At 43.6% G+C, this 18,362-nt stretch overlaps 1 protein-coding gene across 2 annotated transcripts; it reads left to right on the top strand.

Annotated features, from left to right (window-relative positions):
• Positions 1 to 4,964: 4,964 nt before the first annotated feature.
• Positions 4,965 to 17,833, top strand: fam120b (family with sequence similarity 120 member B). 2 transcript variants are annotated; one of them, XM_037452786.2, is made up of 14 exons: positions 4,965 to 5,168; positions 5,292 to 5,414; positions 5,811 to 6,001; positions 6,627 to 6,760; positions 6,874 to 6,996; positions 7,146 to 7,337; positions 7,594 to 7,858; positions 7,951 to 8,134; positions 8,314 to 8,415; positions 8,814 to 8,986; positions 10,354 to 10,446; positions 12,949 to 13,155; positions 13,293 to 13,440; positions 17,008 to 17,833. In XM_037452786.2, the coding sequence occupies exons 2-14, from the start codon at positions 5,294 to 5,296 to the stop codon at positions 17,310 to 17,312; spliced, it is 2,238 nt and encodes a 745-aa protein (XP_037308683.2). In that variant the 5' UTR covers positions 4,965 to 5,168; positions 5,292 to 5,293; the 3' UTR covers positions 17,313 to 17,833. The 2 variants fall into 2 exon arrangements, with proteins under 2 accessions (XP_037308683.2, XP_037308693.2); XM_037452796.2 differs by lacking the exon at positions 4,965 to 5,168 and having other exon boundaries at positions 5,304 to 5,425.
• Positions 17,834 to 18,362: the final 529 nt, after the last annotated feature.

Raw genomic sequence — 18,362 nt, 5'->3', positions numbered from 1 at the left:
GTACACAGTTGGTAGGGCCGGGGGTGGGTGACTTCCAGCCCATCATGTCAACACGCAGTGCAGATACATCGCTAGTGGAGCTGGTGTTGTCCCATCATTGCATAAGTTTGATGACCCCGCTCTGCTCCCTCAGGGTCAACGCTTAGATAAACGAGACGCCTATGTCTAATGTGGTTGCGTGTCCATGATGTGCTCTTTACACCCCTTGGGGCTGATTGAAAGGCCTTTAACCTTAAGCTTTAACGCTATTATCCTTGCCTGCCACCGTCTTCCCAGATACCCGTATGTGTGTTTAGCTATAGGACGCTGCTCCGAGCTGCTCATTTCATTTGACCAGTTGATTTCAGCCCCTTTTCTCAATGGCGTACAATGCTCCTATGTGGCGTGGCGTAAAATCCCTCTCTTGAAGCCTTTTATTTACACTCATCCCGACTATCAGAGGTCCCCGGTGCTCTTTCTCTCCCTCTCTGTGTTAGGCCAATATACTATCATTCATTCATCACCATGACGTGGCACACATTTTCTGATTACGCCAGGAAAAGCGTGACTGAAGGCACGGTGAGATGGAAAGTGACCCCCGCCCCCCCCCCCCCCCCCCTCTCGTTCATCAGCATCGAGTCGACATTTCCCCCTAAAACTTAATTTATGCCAGCAAATTCTCTAATTGTGTCTTAGGAAAACAGCAGAAAGTAGAACCTCCTCCCAACTGATCCCCCTTTGTGGGAGTGTGTGCGCGCGCACGCGCGTGTGTGAGGTAAGAAAAAAGTGTTTAACTGGAGGTCGATTGTTTAACTGAAGTGCTTTCCTATTGTCTACGTGTGTACGTGTCCCTGCGTGTGAGCGCGCGCGCGCGCGCGTGTGTGCGTGTGTGTGACCAGGAGCTCTGTGACACGCAGGGGGACAACAAAGAAAGAGGTCTCGCGCCCCGCCGCCCATTCATCCCTTTCTCTTGCGAAGTAATTCCCATTGATTCTTATTGAACGGCGAGTCGCGAGCCCCTCGGGGGGAGAAACCCTGTGATTTGTGAAGGGTCGCGAGGACAAGACACGCCCCTCCTCGAGCACCGGCCATCTGCTCACCAAACACCGAAACACCAACCAACTACCAAATCCTCCCTCATCTCTCCCTCTCCACAGAGCCTCATCGTGTTCCTGACTATAGGAATCTGTTTCTCACATCTAGATGTCCTTCATCCACTTCTTACTCCGTTATTTCCCCCTCCAGCCTCTGATTTACAGGCCAAATGTCTTCATAGAGAAAAGCTACGGGTTGCTTGGTGGGACCGTGTGCCAAATCACAGTGGAGGCATGCAATGAGTATGAGGTCGCCACAGGCCATATGGCCAGTGTGTGAGTGTGTGTTTGTGTTTATGTGTGTGTGTGTGTGTATTTGTGCTAAGAAATGGATGGATGGCCGTCGTGGGAACCTCCACAATATCGCCATCACACCAACTACCACCACACAAACACACACACACACATACACACACACGTGATCACACACTAACGGTTGCAAGTAACACGGCAGCCCACTCAGTTATAAAAACTAAACTTCACAGGGACTCTGGATCATTTCATTTGAGCAAGAACAAAGGTAACTCCATCTACGCTGCTCGGGTTCCCACATGCACGAGCAGAGAACTGTTTTTAATCAGCCTGGGTGTTGACTGAGAAATGTAATTTGTGCACCGGCTGACAGGGTTTCAGGATTGGTGAATAGAGGCTGATATTCAATTAGAAGTGTTTTAAATTCCTTTGCTGCTATGTTATTTAATTAGTCTGATTCATTCCACCAATCATATATTTGTTCCTCCACATTGTGATTACAGATAGATGGATTTATATATACATATATATATATATATATATATAGATGGATGGACCGACAGTGATGGACGGACGGATAGACAGATGGATAGATGGATTGATAGATGGATACGTGAGGATCATTCCTATGCTGATTATAATGATAAAGGATGAATCGCGTGTCCGGGCCGCTAAGACCCCGCCAGCAACAACACTGTGATGTCACCAACACAAGATTTAAGTGTCCTCCCCTTTCAGACACACAAAGACCCGAGGACGCCTGCCATCCCAGTCAGGAATGTAGCATCTTGCACCACCTGTTAGCCTCAATGTCTGACTCAAGATTGTGTACCTGTGTTGCGGTACATGTATGACACACTGACAAATATATGAAAAAAAGTCAGTTTAAGGGAAAATATATATACCTGTATTACAGAAATCAATACTTCTGTATTCAATGTCTACGTTGCTCTTAAATGTCATCCAATAGCTTAATGTCAGATAATAAACAGTGTTTCACACATCTGCCCATTCCACTGTATTAATGTTGCAATTTAAAATTGCGTTAGGATTTTCTGAAAAATGTATTGAGGAAACAGAGGATTTGTTGAACAATAAGCATTAATTAAAATTTAGTGAAATATCAACATAAATATTTTTTCTTTTATGTTTTTTCCATTACACTAAATTGTAAATTGCAAGATGTTTGCGGCCTAGTTTGACATCTGTCCACTGTAAACCCCCATGGAGTATTTGTTGTATTGATTACAATTTAAACAATGTTGGTAGTTTTGAACAACACTTATAAAGCATTAATATATGATGAAATGTGGGACAGCACTTTTTTTATTTCTGACGTTATTGTCACAGTTTAAGTCTTGCTATACAATGCAATTGAATAATTCATATTTAGCAGACTTAAAACATGCAAACAAACCACTTTTTTTAAACAAATCACTCACATCCCTGCCCTGAGATCCCTGCCCTGAGGCCCCATGGGGGTCCTTGGCCTTTAGTTTGGGAACTCGTGGCCTCCAGCAGCAGGATTAGCCAGGCCAGCTGCCCAGAGAGACCCTCGGCCCTGGACGCTGTGACCAGGCCTGACCCCGGGGTGGCTACTATCAGGGACACTGAAGGGATTTGGACAGCACTTGGTGTATGTATGAGCGTGTGTGTGTGTGTGTGTTGTTCATTCAGTTGGACAACTGTTGAGCCAGTGCAGATTTGTGCAGAGGTGTTCTTTGTGTGTATGTGTGTGCGTGCCTGTATGGTCAATTCTTTCCGGGGGTTAACTGCTGATCCAGTACAAATGGGAGGGGGGTGGGTGGGCTGAGGCCTGTCGTGTGCTCCTGGAACATCTGCCTCTGTTTCTCCTGAGTCAATCGTTGGTCAGGCGTGGGGGAGGCAGTGGGGGGGGGGGGGGGGGGTGAATTCAAAGGGAAAGAGAATGAAGGCAAGAAGGAAGAGTAAGTGTAGGAGGAGGAGGAAGTTGAAATGAACCAACATGAATAGGCAACAAACCCGAACAGTGTCTGCTGAAAGTAGGGCGCAGGATAAACCTCTGGTCCTCTGTGATCACATATGGAGGACAAACACAGGGATATGAACAAGAAACATGCCTGCACATCCCGGTTTATTTTGTATGTTTTTCATGTGCAGGTTATGAAAACAGACTTTTCCCAGGAGCAATAACTCTGAGGCTGGTGAAAATCAAACCAAGTCTGAACAGTGCTTGAGCTCAATGGGTATCAACTTGTACAATTAGAAAGACATTTTGATTTACAGCTCATTATCTTGATTCCAGACTGGAGTTGCCAGCAAGTTTTAGCAAGTTTGACAGGGGAAAACCAAATGGCCATTCGACAAAAATTGCTATAATATATGGAACAACACGTTAACCATGAATTTCACTTCCCAAACCATAGCAATACAATAAAAACATAACCCTACAAAACTCATGGGACAACACACTAGCTGAAGTGTACGGGAAACCTACATGATATTCTATTGCAGCCCACATGCAATTTATGTTTACTGTCCTGCTCTGTTCACCAGTTCAGTCCTAGAGAGTAAACTATCCCAGGTCCTCGCCCCAGCAATCCCAGCTATCCAACCATATCACAGATGGGTGATGTTCAGCACCTACCATCAGACTAAACCATTATCAATAGTGTTAACTGCAGATAAGACCATCGTGTTGCTCGTTAGGCGAGATCAAGCAAAATTATCCATTTGGCATGTTGCCAGATCTCTCCTGTTGTCAGATCCCTCCGCTCTAGAAAAACTCACAGGAACCACTACTACTTTGTTCTGCACTGCCTCTTGTTGTTTGCTTTGCAAATGAATAAGCAGTTCAGTTTATGTTGGCTTCAACCTGAGAAATGGGCTATGTTCAGAAGGGGTAAAGCAGTTGTTTGTTCAACATCTGCACAGGTCCAGAGCCCTGTTTCGTAAAAGCGTATTCAAGGTTGAGGTTTTCCTAGCCTATTGTTTAAAATTTACAGTTACCATCATTATTGTCCCAAGGATTTTCGGGAACAAAGGCACAAACAACTGTCCAAGTTCTATTTAAAACCAAATGTTTTATATTTGATCTTCATGAGTCCAGTGGCTATAATAGGGGCACAGGGGGGATTTACAACACAGCTCCTCCCTCTTTGAAGATCAGTTGACTGGAAAGGTTTGATTGTCCTCCCAGTCCACAGAGCATCTGGCTGAGGAACGACAGATGCTGACAGCTGGACTGACATCCAGCATATGTCCCATTCTTTATTCCTGTTCCACCCAGACAATAGAGTGCAAGGGACGGGGGTGCTTTGTGTGAAGAAGGTAGACCTAATAGCTTGTGACTCCAGAAAGAGAGCCCCCATTCTCCAGGAGAGGCTGGGGAGCAATTAGCCTGTCTCTGATCCTAGCCTGAGGATTTTTATTGGTGGACTGAGCCTACAAAAACCTCAATGGTCTATTCTTATTCATGTCGTATTAAGATGTTTACTTTTTCATTAAGGTACCAAAATGAGTGGTCCATATTGATATATCGTGGATATATCTTATTTTTGGCCAGCAAAAGGTTTTATATTTCACTTAATCAAACACATAATTTGCTGTGGGTCCTACAGCACCTTAGCACGTGCGCTTTGTTTTGCAACGTGATGACGACAGACGTAGATTACAGGAAGTGGTGTGAAAGCGGCGCAACACTGACACATCCCCCCCACGTAGGCTGCAGTAAGAGGTTAAAGTAAGTCTGCCATGTGAAGCACTACTATGGAGGAGCAGGAGGGACCCGTTTCATAAAGAGATGTGCAGACGAGTTGGTTTTCATTTAAATAAAACAGCCGATTCGCCGTACATAAAACGACCGTAAGCTAAGCTAACCTTTAGCATTCAGGTGTACTCTCAAACTGAATAACTTCGTCGTTCTGCAGTGACGTTAAACCGTTACAGTTTGAGTTCGCTGCGTCTCTCTCTGTTTCCTCTATGCAGGGATGGGTGTGAAAGGACTTCAGCACTTTATGGACAGTTGCTGCCCAGAAGCGCGTGTGACTGTTCATCTGAGAGAAATGGCCAAAAGACAGCGAGTCTGCACAAGCACAGCTAACGTCCCCAGTTGAGTTCACGTCAGTGTGACAGTGGCAACGTCTCTGCAAAATGATTTATTTCCTTCAGCTCTAGTGGCGTTTAGTCTAATACAACAACTATTTAAAGCGTATTTATTATAAATAGGGGTGCTGCTTAATAAAACCAATGCAAGTATGTCCACTACTTGTCCAGTGTGCTTGTTTCATCAAGAATCGAGAAGACAAATGCATCAATCTTGTGTGGGTGGTGCCAAATAGTGGCATTCATTGCACAAATTAGTTAAATCAATCATGTGTATGTCTACTATCGTTCTAATTACCAACACACCTGTCTACAGTGTGCAGTACACATTGACTTTGATTCAGTGATGCTCAGCCTTGTTGGCCTGTTCCATATAACATTTGTGTTTTCACCCTCATTCAGGCGCAACACTCGTTGTGGATGGTATGGCCTGCTTGCGTCACTGGTACACATGTAAGGACTGGGTGTGTGGGGGGCAGTGGAGGGAGTACATGGATGTGCTGAAGGGCTGGGTGGAGGCCTTCACGTCAGCAGGCATCAGACTCGTCTTCTTCTTCGATGGAGTGGTGGAAGATCAGAAGAGACAAGTGTGGGTGAGGAATGAAACTAACTACATTGTCTTCAATTATATCACAGTTGAATGTCAAATTGTCTTGTGTCTGCCCCTGAAATCGACCTGCGGCAAATGCAGGAACTGACCCACTCGTAGTGCCGTCACTTACAAAAATTCTACAGTATCCGGCATCTTATCTAGTCTAGATCCGAAGCCTCTGGTAACTATGTTTGTCATTACTAAGGGAGACAACCTTTATTGCACACCTGCAGAGTGCTCCGTTTTTTCCATTGCCTCACTTTTGGCCAGACTCACAGTTTTGCTCAAATAGAAGGACGCTGCCCACCCACATTGTCAGTGGCTCCCAGAAAAAACTAATGAAGCCTTTTTTTGTTTCTTTATTTTTTTTTACTTATACTTATTTCAGATGATCTAACATGTTGTTGTTATTATAGTTTTTCTATTTCTATGTGATATTGTATTGGTATTGTATATTGTAATGTACAGTTGGATTGTAGATTATTTTGAGCACTATATGTTTAGAACGTCTAAGCATTTAGAACACATAAACATAATATATATATATAACCTAATGGACATTGACATCTAAACTTGCACAGATGGCAGTTTAACCCTTTATATCCCACATCCCCCCCTGTCCACAGGTGAAGAGAAGACGCAGAGTGAACGGGGAGATTTCTAAAATGTTTCGTCACATGAAGGCATATGGAGAGCAGCCTGGTACAGAGCTCTTCTGTCTTCCTTCTGGTCTGGCAACATTCACATGCTTTGCTCTCAGGTCAGCATTTACAAATCTGGTTAAATCCTCATTGTTGTGATTTCTTTTTATGGAGGCAATATTTTGTCTTTGGTTGATTATTTTCTTATTGCAGATTTTGTTGTTGTTCACAGGTCATTGGGTCAGAACGTGTTCTGCTCCGTGCAGGAGGCTGATTATGAGATTGCCAGCTATGCTCGTCAGCATGGCTGTATGGGCATTTTGGGACAGGACTCAGACTTCATCATATACGACAGGTATGTTCAAATTACTGTTTGATTGGAAAAAAGAAAGCTTAAATTGCATCCTTACACTACATTGTGGTCAGTAAAAATGAAAAAAATCATTACATTTCTGTCAATTTACTGTTATTGATAAGACTAACGTGTGGCTTTATATTGTAAAGTGCCCCCTACTTGTCTGTGGCAAAGCTGCGGATAGACAGCCTCACCACTGTCATGTACGACCGACAGAGGCTCTGCCGAGCCATCGGATTGACCGCTACCCAACTACCACTGTTGGCCTGTCTCCTAGGTAATGATGTAGTGTCAGAGGAGCAGATGCAGCACATCAGGAACAACGCCATAGCAACATACAGGTATCCTGGGGTTTAATATTGCAGTTTGATCTCATTTTTTGTTGAAATGTATGATTCATTTACACAATATACTCTTCTAGATAATCGTTGCCATTGTTTTCTTACTGAATGCACGTAGGGTAAAATATTTTTTGAAAAACGTTCCATGAAATCTTTTCCAAACTAGAGGAATATTGATGAGGCATTTACACTGTTCGTCAATTTAGTTAAAGTGTAGATGAACGAATTACATGACAAAAAGCTGATTTATTTTCAGGACAAACAATCCTGCACCACACTGCGGCGCTCCTCAGGGACAGAAGGTGCATGCTGTATCCCAACTTGTGAGCTCCTTGTGGGGAAGAGAGAAGCAGGAGCCTGGATTTATTCCTCAGTCTGTGAACCTGTCAGCTCCTCACAGAGAGCTTCTGAAGAAGGGAGTTCGCTCTTACTTGCTGCTTGGACAGGACGCTTCTCAGAGAGGGGACATCTCTGCAACTCCCTCTGCCTTTGAGAAGCATGTTAGTCCACAGATATTAAAGGTATCTCGTGCCCCTTATTGTGTCTTTTGTGTTTTGAGAGTACCAAATGTCACATACTTACATGCTGTGTATTGCTTTGTGGTCTTTCCTAGGCCTGCAGAGAGAAGCATATAGCAACAGAGGGTTTCATGGTTTACAGTGTTGTGTGTCAGGGAGTCATTGACTGTAGCAACACTCTGGAGGATGAAGAGGATTCTGAGTTGCTTCCCCAGGCCCTTGTCTACAAGCCCTGCAGACAGCGGATGTACGGCCTGCTGCTGCTGCGCGGCCATGAAGGTAAGCACAAAGTATAATATAAGTATAAACTCAAAAACAGACAAATGCACATCTAATGGTAGACACCGGCAGAGGAGATTAGTAATTATGAGGAACAGTTTAATGATAAAGACATTAAAACTTTTTGGTCTTTTCCATCCAATGGTGCCAAGTCTGACCACAACTTTTCCCGTTTTCAGGCAGCAGTGTCGACCTTCCAGCAATCAGGGAATGGTTTGTCTACCGTGGAAACCCTCTGAAGGAACCTGACATGGTCCACCCTGTCCCAGTCCGCCTCCCATGTAATGTTTTATAGACAAAAACTGATTTGAATCTCGTTATGCTAGTTGATACTAATTAGCAGAATTAAGAGCAGAATTATTTATCTTTTCACATTGGTTTTCTTTCTTCAATATGTATGACGTTACTCTATGCTTTGGTGATCGCTTTAATTTGAGAAAGTTTCTAATAAGCAACAAAACCACAACAACCAAAGACTAATTGGGTCATTGAACATGTTCCATTGTTTCCTTGAAATTATGTATCCTTTTTTAATTAAGTTATTCGTAGTGAGACCCTGTAGGAATCACTGGCCATCAGAATGACTGAAATTTTAAAGAGATTTGTCAGATTTCATGCAGTTTTGTTCACTTCCTAAGCAAAGTCACTCCGTAACATTTTGCCTTGTCTGAACGCGTAGGTCATCAGCCCAGTCTGGACCTGCTGTGGTTTGGCACCGGTCCTGAGGTTCCTACACTTCGCTTGATGTCATTCCTTTCAATCTTTGATTGCCAGGAGTTCTCTGACTTGCATGGAGATATTGAAGACGCTCTCTTGGCTGCTCTCTGCCTGGTCACCTACATAGTCCTCCAGGTAGTGTCAACTCTTTTTTGTTTTCAATGCATTCAATGAATAACTTAAGCTGTTAAATGAGGCAGTCGAGCACATTAGCATAAGTTTGTATTGGGTCAAGTGAGTCATCTTTTGATTTGGGATTTACTACTAAAACATATAGACAACAATTATTCAGTTCTTTTGTCAACTTGTGACTTGAAGTTAAACATCACTTGTTGGCGGTTTGTTATGTGTTGTTTTGTCTCAGCACAATGATAACCACCATCACCCACTAAGTGCCCAGTTTAGCCACAGACACTGGTCTCCAGCTCCTACGTCAACAGCTCCTCTGATAACCACCCAGAGGCTTTGAATATCTTAAGGGACATTTCTCAATTCAACTTGCTGCAATTGTGTCCTTATTTTGGTTGTGAATATTAAACCATAAATATGTGTGCTGTTTGTAATCCTGTTATAATACCTTGTTTTCAATTCTTCCAACAGAGTAATCAGGTTTTAACAAGAAAAAAGAAGAGATTTGTGATTTTGTATCTTTATTTTGCATTGATGTCATTTTATTGAGCTTTTACGCAACAGAGATTATAGGATTACATCACCTGGATGAAGGTGCATGCGTCATTTTGCAGAAGTTAAACAAAAATTAACTGTGTGGATTCATTTATCAGCTCAAGAACAAACCGGTTTGACACAAGAGATTTGACGTGCTTTGCCTTTTCCTAAACCAGGCTCACAATTCTATGAAATACGTTTTAAGATTATTCCCAAAAACTGTTAGACTGATGATGGCATACTGCATTTGAGAAACTACATATTGGGACAAACGCAAGCCTTTCTTGCCATACCAAACAGCCTTTCACTATGGGTGTTATTACCCACAATGCATCTTGACTGCTGATAGTTTGGTTGAAGATTTGAGTGTATTATGCCTTTAGCTGCTAATATCGCCCCTTCTGGACTCAAAGTCTTTAGACCACAGAGAAGCAAAGAGGTGAGCCGTAGTCAAACCAACCTTTACTAAATAATTGTACCTAAGAACTCTGTCCTGCCCGAGACTCAAAGGTCAGCTGGAGGTTTTGGGGATAACATACGGGTCATTTAAATGGATGAGGGGCCCACAGACGGACAGGTGAGCCGCTGGGTAGACGGCCCGTTAGACGAGTAGTCAGGAGCTGTTGTCTGATCGCTGCTGCATTCACATTCCCTCGTCACTCGTCAATTTAAATAGCTTCAGGGTTTGTTTGTTTTGTACACACAGCTGGGCGGCCTTGTTTCTGCTTTCGGGTTTTTTCTTTTCTCAGTTGAATTTTTGTACAGAGAGCAGAAGAATCAAACAACATGCCGGGGGTGTGATTGAATTGACTCTAATGTCCTCTGTGTGATTTCAGGTTCAAACGTTGTCTCAAGAGGACATTGATGCTTACCTGAGTCAGGCTGTGTGTCTGAGACTGAAATCACCTGATGAGCTGCAACACATCAAGGTCTGTTAATACAAGTGTACCCTTGATGTAGAAATCCTCCACTGATTTTGAATTTGGACCAAAACGAGACGGTCTGCTCCGATGCACTCAGAGAGTTGTTGACGTTCCTGCTGAAGAAGACAATGTCTCCTACAGTTGACAGTAAACAAGGTCCTTCTGTGGCAAAAACAGCTCAGAAAATGTTTCCAGTTTTAGAAAGTGGGGAGAACAAACAATTAAGCTGCCGTTTGTGTCTCCAGACAAACAAAGAAGTAAAGAAACAAAAAAGCCAAAATAACTGCTTTGGTTGTATTGAAAATAGTGATTTTGTATTGTAGATATATCTTAAAATGCAGATTTTTCTGTATTCTTGGTTAATTGAATGTTTGTATACTTTTGCAGACCCAACCTGAAAGCTTGATAAGATTTCGCTGTCACATCTAACGCAGCTGTATTTCAAGTTGCACTTGTTATAGCTGGTGATCCAATGATGAGAAAACTGCGTTCCGCTCTTTTTTTATCTGGAAAACTAGAGCTGAATAAGCTTCACGGCTTCTCTGTCGTCACATTGTCACACCGCAGCATTTTACATCATGAAATTAAAAACATATTAAAATACAAATATAATTGCAGATGTTTGCAGGAGGTGGAACTCTGATCTGAGAAGCCGGTCTGATGCCTAAAGATGAAGAAATGCTGATGAGAATAAACATCTAGACAGAAATTTACAGAATAATAATTAATAATCTGGCGTTTCGATAACATGCATGAGGCAGCATTATTACTTCTGTCTTCACAGCATCTTCAGTGAGCTCGGTGGAGACGACTCAGAAGAGTCAGCTGCACTGTTTACTGCCTGGTTGTAACCTCATTTCTTTTTACTGCTTAATCACCATACTTATGCCAAGTAATTTGTATTTTTGCTGCTTGTCTGTTTTCTACACAATAATTAGGGCTCGTTGATTTAAATCTGCTGTCTGGGAGAAGTTTGAGGCTGCAGCAGGGGGGTTAACTGAGTGACTAGTTACCTACACACAGACTCAAATATATCACAACTAATGAATATTCTCACATGCACACACAGTTTTTTATATATTTGATTTTGTACGCACGTGTGTCCATAAAACTGTAGAATCTTTATTTTTTATGTGACTCACACCCCTTGTGTGTGTGTGTGTGTGTGTGTGTGTGTGTGTGTGTGTGTGTGTGTGTGTGTGTGTGTGTGTGTGTGTGTGTGTGTGTGTGTGTGTGTGTGTGTGTGTGTGTGTGTGTGTGTGTGTGTGTGTGTGTTGGCGACAGTCGCCTGTCTGTCCTGGCTGACGCTCACCACATGGAGCTATTTACACCAAGCACACTCCGCCCGCTGGACACACACACACGTTTCTGTCTTTGTTTCTCTCACTTTGAGTGTTCTCATGTTCCTCTACTTTACGCTCTCAGCCACATTCTCTTTTTTTTCTGTCTCTCTTCACTTTGCTCTTTATCTCTCTTCTTCCCGGCCTCTCTTTTTGTGTCTGTGTGTGTGCGCCTTCAAGCTTTTGTGTCTATCCAGTGGTTCTTTGTCTTCAGAAGGTGAAGCTGTGTTTGACTGGAAGCAGGTGGCAGGCAGGCTTGTGTGTGTGTGTGTGTGTATGTGCGCACACACACACACACACTTGTAATCACTGTTATTAGTGCAATCTACCAGAGGACAGGTGATAGTAGAAGGAACACACACACAGACTGAGAACATCTGCCTGTCACAGTTCTCCATTTCTTCTTCATGCCCCTTGTCCTCTTTTTCTTTATTGTACTCCTCCAGTAGCTTCTTTCTTCCTGCTCTTTTTCTGTTTTTTTTTGTCAGTGAGTATCTTAATCTTCCTGTTTTTCCATTAATGGGTCAACTGAAACTATCCTGACTGAAACCAATGTGAAAATAATAATACACTAAAATTATTTAGGCAAAACCGCATTTCTGAGGAATTGTGTCCAGCGGTGTGCTGGCCGTCTGGCTTTCACCTGCAAGAATCCGGTCAATTGTCAAATAATAATTCTTTAATAAGAAAAGTCAAGGCCACACTTACTGCATCATTTTACTTTCACATACGAAAATGCAAAAAATCGGTTTCAACCAGCTACCTGGATAGCTGGTGACATTGTGTGGGTGGTCAGAGTCGTATATAACTGTGTAGTAATGTGTGAGGCTTGAGGAGATGAGGTGGTGCAAATTGGGGTTCACTTCATCAATTAGTTTAGCAGCTGTGAGTAAAACGTAAAGAAATTAGTTCCGGGGCGGTGACACCAAATCATTTTGAAGAAACAGATGTCTTTTTAAGTCAAGTTTAAATGAAGCTAGCTCTCTCTCCACGTCTGCCGGAGTGATTGTGCGTGTCTGGGAAGCTTCATCTGTTGAAGTCAGGTAGGAGCCGCTGGCGGCCCCGCAGAGGGTCGCGGCGGTCTCATCTTTGAAGCATCAAGCCTCATGATGGAGATGTACTTCCAAACCAAAGCTAAAGCCAAACGTCTTTCTTCCTCCGCTCTCAGCTGCCTGTCGTGTCGAGTCGCGCGGTGCAGCTGGGCTCTCTCTACGTCCGAGGACTCGGCAACCTGCTGGGCGCCAACTGCGCCAGCGGCAGCCCGCTGCCCGGCGCCGCCCTTATGCCTTGGCACAGCTTCGATGGACGCCTGTTCCACTCAAAGTACCTGCTGGCACACGGCGGCACAGAGGCGGCTGTGTTGCTGGAGAGCGACGTGAGTAGAGGCAAAAACAACACTTTGTGTGGCGTGATTTAATAAACGTAGTCTTGTGTGGCTGCTTGGTTTTCAGAGTTATATTGATTAAGGCAAGTGTGACCAAAGTGTGTTAATGCCTGTCTCTTTCTCTCCAGTCGTCCTGTTTGTCTCTGTTTATCCGCCTGAGGGAGAGACTTAGAGAGACCTGCGGGAAGCGAGGCAGAGTCCTGCGGTCCAGACCCCATGCACCAGAACGAGGTCCCAGAGTCCCGCCTGGAACCGGATACAGAGAGAGACACGCGGGTGAGACACTATTCTGACTCGTCTGTCCCTACATGCCACCTCCGACTTCAGCCATCTGCCATCATCACTAATGGTTTTCAGTCATTGCGATTCACAATATTATCCAGATAATTATTACATTTTGCGTACAACTTTGAAAATTGCTTCCCTGATTTGGATCACAGACAGGACACATATCTTTTAGTAATTTGCTTTTTAGTGAAAATCACTAAACTTGAGTAAGGTATATGAATACCTTTATTAAAAACATGAGTCAAAATGAATGATACAGGTATAGCAAGTTGGTCTTGAAAATTTTGACTGCTTCATGTTTTAAAAATGATAAAAGCCTTTGAACTCTTCTCCTTGACTCTGACTCAACTCAGTAAATGTTTGTCCTGTGAGTTTTGTGGAACGTAATTATGTTGCTATTTAGACCAGAACTCTTTGGTGAAGGAGATTTGGTGTTGTGACCACCATGGTTAAATACAGGTCACAGAGAGAAAAAAGTTTTGACCTGAATTAAGAAATGTTATGGTGTTCCTAGGGCGGCCTGGCGGTTAGGATGCATACCGTGTAACCACGAGGCCCTGCTGCAAATCTGACTGGGGGCCGTTGTGGCATCATATTCCTCTTTGTCTTCCTCGGTTTCCTTTTTGTTATCGTACAGTTTACAAAACATAAGCAAAATTCCCACCCAAAAACATTATTAAAGGGGTGTTATGATGTCTGTATTTCATTAATGTATTTATTTATTATCTCTGTTAAAGTTACAGAGCATTAAAGAGCTTCCAGTGATCCGTGCGGTAGAAACAAACTGTGGCTCGTATGAAAAAACTGATTAAACAAGGCGCTCAACAGAGTAGCAGCATTTCAATCTGACAGTTAATCCGTGGTTGTAGTTCTCTGGAGCCTCTCTCCGAACCACATTACCCAGAGGGCCTCGCTGTAACCAGCTCCATGTGTGCTCCAGCCTAATGCATACCAGCGTGTACACACACACACACACTCACTCATATGTGCACACTTGAATCCAAGACCCTGCCATGTCGTTGCACCAGTAATGGTAGGTTTCTGTTAATAGACTGAGAGAACTCTATTTTAAGACACACAACAAGGCTGACTGATTACAGACCTCTCTCTTCTGTCTCTCCCCTTCCCCTCAGTCGTTCCCCTCCGTCTAACTTCTCCTCCTTTTATTTTTATCTTACTGTTCTAATTTTACTCGTCATCCCCTATTGTCCTCACTGCTCATTGTTGCCGCCTTTGGAGCCTTAAAATTCTCCAGACGCCTTTCCATCTTATTACACACAGGTTTTTAAACATATTCACCCTGGGAAATTGGGAAAAGACCTTTATACACCAATGGTGTGACAAATAAACAACACAAACATTTTGAATTACTAATGCAAATTTGCAACAGTCTGTTTTCAATAAAATGTTTGAATAGATTCATGACAACTAAAGATCGGCTACTTATATTTAAGTGAAATAAGTGACTTCCCTCTTGTGACAGTTAAGCAGTGTATGTGTTTAGGGTTTTTATTGTGGAAAGTATGATCTGAAGCCTTGGATCCAGGATGCGCGGCCTCTGTCAAGTTTGAATCGAGAAATAAAGTTTGCTGGCTTCATTTGGACGAAGGAGCCTCTGTGATGTCACACGATGTCGTGTACGCACACCCGTTTGGTTGGCTGATTGATTGGTGGATGCCTTTTCTCAAAAAGTGATTTGAGATGATGATGATGGTGTGTGTGTGTGTGTGTGTGACAGTAAAGACAGCAATTTGAAAAGATCCGTTGACTTGCAAATGAATCGCAGGAAGAGACCCCGCCTGTGTGCAGAAGCCCTTCATGTGGCCTGTCGCTCTACGACGCTCTTCGCTGCAGACTTCAGGCCGAAGTCCAGCTCCCTGTTGGTTCGGTCCTTCTCCGTGCCCAATCCCAGAAGATGACTCGGCATGCAGCTCATGAAACGTGAGCCCACGCTTTTCGGTCCGACCCTGTGACTAAACATTCGGGAAAGCGTCTCTCTGCGTGTCGTGTTGGCCCAGAGTCTCCCAGGACTGCGCCGAACTGTCGACGCTTGTCGGTCTCACGAGGATGTTTCTGGTTTTTTAGATGGAAGGCTGTACACTCGTCCTACCTCAGTGTTTCATTTCTGCCAGACGCAGACACCAATCATTACAACAGAGCTGTGGGGATGTGGAGTGTGTGTGTGTGTGTGTGTGTGTGTGTGTGCGTGAGAGTAGTGGTGGCGCTATGTGGTATCGTTGAGGGCCCGGGTTTGGTTTTTGTTTGGAATCAGGCCTGATGTTTAGTCTCCTCAGCAAATATCTACTCTGCCCGCCTGCCCGTGCAATTACACTTCAGCAGTGAATCCAGTGCGGCTGCTCTCCCACGTCTCTTCAGTTCATTTCAGATTGCCTCCCATCTGTAGAGTTCCTTTTACTTTAGCTGAGAGCAGTATTGTTGATGAAAAGAAGAACATGTTTCCTCTAATCCTAATTGTCTCAGGGTTTGGGGTTTATTCTGAATCTAAATCGCCAACCACAGAACCAGTTTGGGTGCTTGCGGCCCGACGGACACATTTATTTATGCATGGCATGCTTTCATGTTTTTTTTCTTCTTTCGTACTTCCACATCCGGTGAGTGCATTAATGGAAGCATGGCGGGTGATTTAGGCGACAGTTTGGGCTCCCTAAAGTTGGACGTTATTTCAAGCGTTGTGTAGTTAAAATCTGCCACATCTGTCCAAGTTCCTTGAGTGAAAAGTACCTCGGAGGCTTTTCTGAATGCAATGGCAGATTTTAACAGTTGCTAATTAGGGGACCACTTCCTATTGGCTTTTTTCTCATCTTGTTTTCTGATGTAGATTTCTTGAAATTGTTGAATTCAACAGAATGCACTTTAATTACTCGATTACTTTATAAAACTAAAAGTCATTGTTTTTTCATTTTCCGAGCTAAAACACAACTGTTTTAATTTGCGCCAGCAGACAGACAGGCGAACTTAGTGCGCAGCTTCATCTTGGTGCCTTTTTTTTAGGCAGATTTGACTGCCGATGGCCAGTCAGATCATTGGCGCCCCACTCCCTTCCCTGAAAGACATATACACCACCCGCCTCATCCGGAAAGCTACCTCGATTGCGAGTGACACCACCCACCCCGCACACAGTCTGTTCAGCCTCCTACCCTCTGGACGAAGGTATAGGAGCCTCCGCTGCCGTACCACCAGACTCAGAGACAGCTTCATACACCAAGCTGTCAGACAGCTAAATTCTCTCCCCTCACTCCCCCCAGCCATATCCGTCAGTCTGACACGGGGCTGAAATCCCCCCCACACCCCCTTAAATCACTCGGGACTCTGCCAACACAACTGTCTCTTGCACTTTTTATCACTTGCTGCTGCCGTACGTGTATCTGTATGTATTTTTACTTTACTAAAAGTTTGACTTTGACTTTGAGAAACAACCTTTTCCATGAGAGTGCACTACAGATTCCGGAAAATTGTCTTCTTTACAGTGTGTTGTTATATAGCACATTGTAAGAAAATATTTGTGCTTTTGAAATAAATATTTCTCACCTTTAGGTGGCACCATGGACTGGAGGGAAAGAGGAGAAACAAAAGGTGGCCATCGACATGGAGGGGGACGGAGAGCAAGCGGGGAGGCCAGTGGACCCCCGAGTGAATGTGACAGCAGAGAGAGAGCCTGGCAGAGAGGCCATTTCAACCCTCACCCTGGTTCTTATCCTTATGGCCACGATGGAGGAGCCCAGAACACGAGGCGCCCTCAAATACAGTCCAGAGGCCGAACGCACCTCAACAGAGGGAGATACACAGCGGCTCCGAGGCAACAACAGTGTGGAAATCGATGTTCCTCCTCTTGGTCCTAGATGGTCTCAGCCCCCTGCACCAGGAACATTACCCTGAATAGAGAGGAGGGGAGAGGAAAGGAGAGGAGGATTAGAGGGAAGGATTCGAGAAGTTAAGAGGATGGGAGAAATGTGATGAAAGGAGTGAAGGAGTCAGATTTCTCTGAATAAACTGATTAGTGAATTACCAGCCAGCAATGTTTGTCCAAAGGATGCAGAAGCTAAAGAAATGGGGATTAAGAGGTGGCAGAATGAAGAGATTAGAAATAATTATTTGATTTGTGCTTTTGACCTGAATTTTTGTTTTTGTACATCTCAGAATAATCTAGTAGACACACTTCAAAAGTCAAATAATGTCTAAGCCTTTCTTTTATCTTAAGGCAATTTGCCTCATTTAATGTGATGGAGAATGAACCGGTCCGTCAGCACTTACCAAAAACACTCTGAAATGAGCCACTTCAAACACGCACTGAAGTAGATTAACACTTAATCCCCAAGTCAGTTTTACCTCTTATCTTTGACAATAAAAGATCTTAAAAGCTGTTTGTGTCCAATAATCCTTTTAAAGGCAGGGTTTTAAGTAGAGAAACAGTAATGCAGCTATCAAATATCAGTTAAAAAAAGGGTCTCTGTGCCGGAGATTTATACACCTCTGTAAAGTGATACCAAGAGCTGTTTGTGAGATGTCGAAAATAAAGTGAGGCAATTTGCCATGTGCGCGAACACACACACACACACACACCTTTAAGCTGACTGTTAAAGAAATGTGAGTGAATTTCTAAACAAGCGGAAACTAATGAGTGTAAATCAGATTGTTGATAGAGTGCTGTGAGCCTTTTTGGCGCGACAGAGCAGAGCGTTACATCACTTCAGTCTCCTCTAGTTCAATGTTGTATTCATTATACAGTAACAGATACAGCGATTGTTTAAGAATGTTACAAGTGCTTTTATAAGCCCCCAGACTTATAAAAGCACTTTGCACATGCACAGTGTGTGTAAACGTATTCTTTCATGTTGCGTATTAATCTCATGTCATTTGTTACTGTGTTGTGTCGTTTTTTGGGTCAATAA

The sequence above is a fragment of the Pungitius pungitius genome, chromosome 4 (genome assembly GCF_949316345.1).
Source record: "Pungitius pungitius chromosome 4, fPunPun2.1, whole genome shotgun sequence".
NCBI lineage: Eukaryota > Metazoa > Chordata > Actinopteri > Perciformes > Gasterosteidae > Pungitius > Pungitius pungitius.
This window is presented reverse-complemented; position numbering and strand designations above follow the sequence as displayed.

What these genes read in the sequence shown, in the direction of transcription:
- fam120b (XM_037452786.2), top strand. Translation starts at nt 5,294, where the DNA reads ATGGGTGTGAAAGGACTTCAGCACTTTATGGACAGTTGCTGCCCAGAA. An exon ending in AAGCACAGCTAACGTCCCCA is followed by an intron (nt 5,415 to 5,810) that starts GTTGAGTTCACG and finishes ACCCTCATTCAG; the next exon opens with GCGCAACACTCGTTGTGGAT. An exon ending in TTAGTCCACAGATATTAAAG is followed by an intron (nt 7,859 to 7,950) that starts GTATCTCGTGCC and finishes GGTCTTTCCTAG; the next exon opens with GCCTGCAGAGAGAAGCATAT.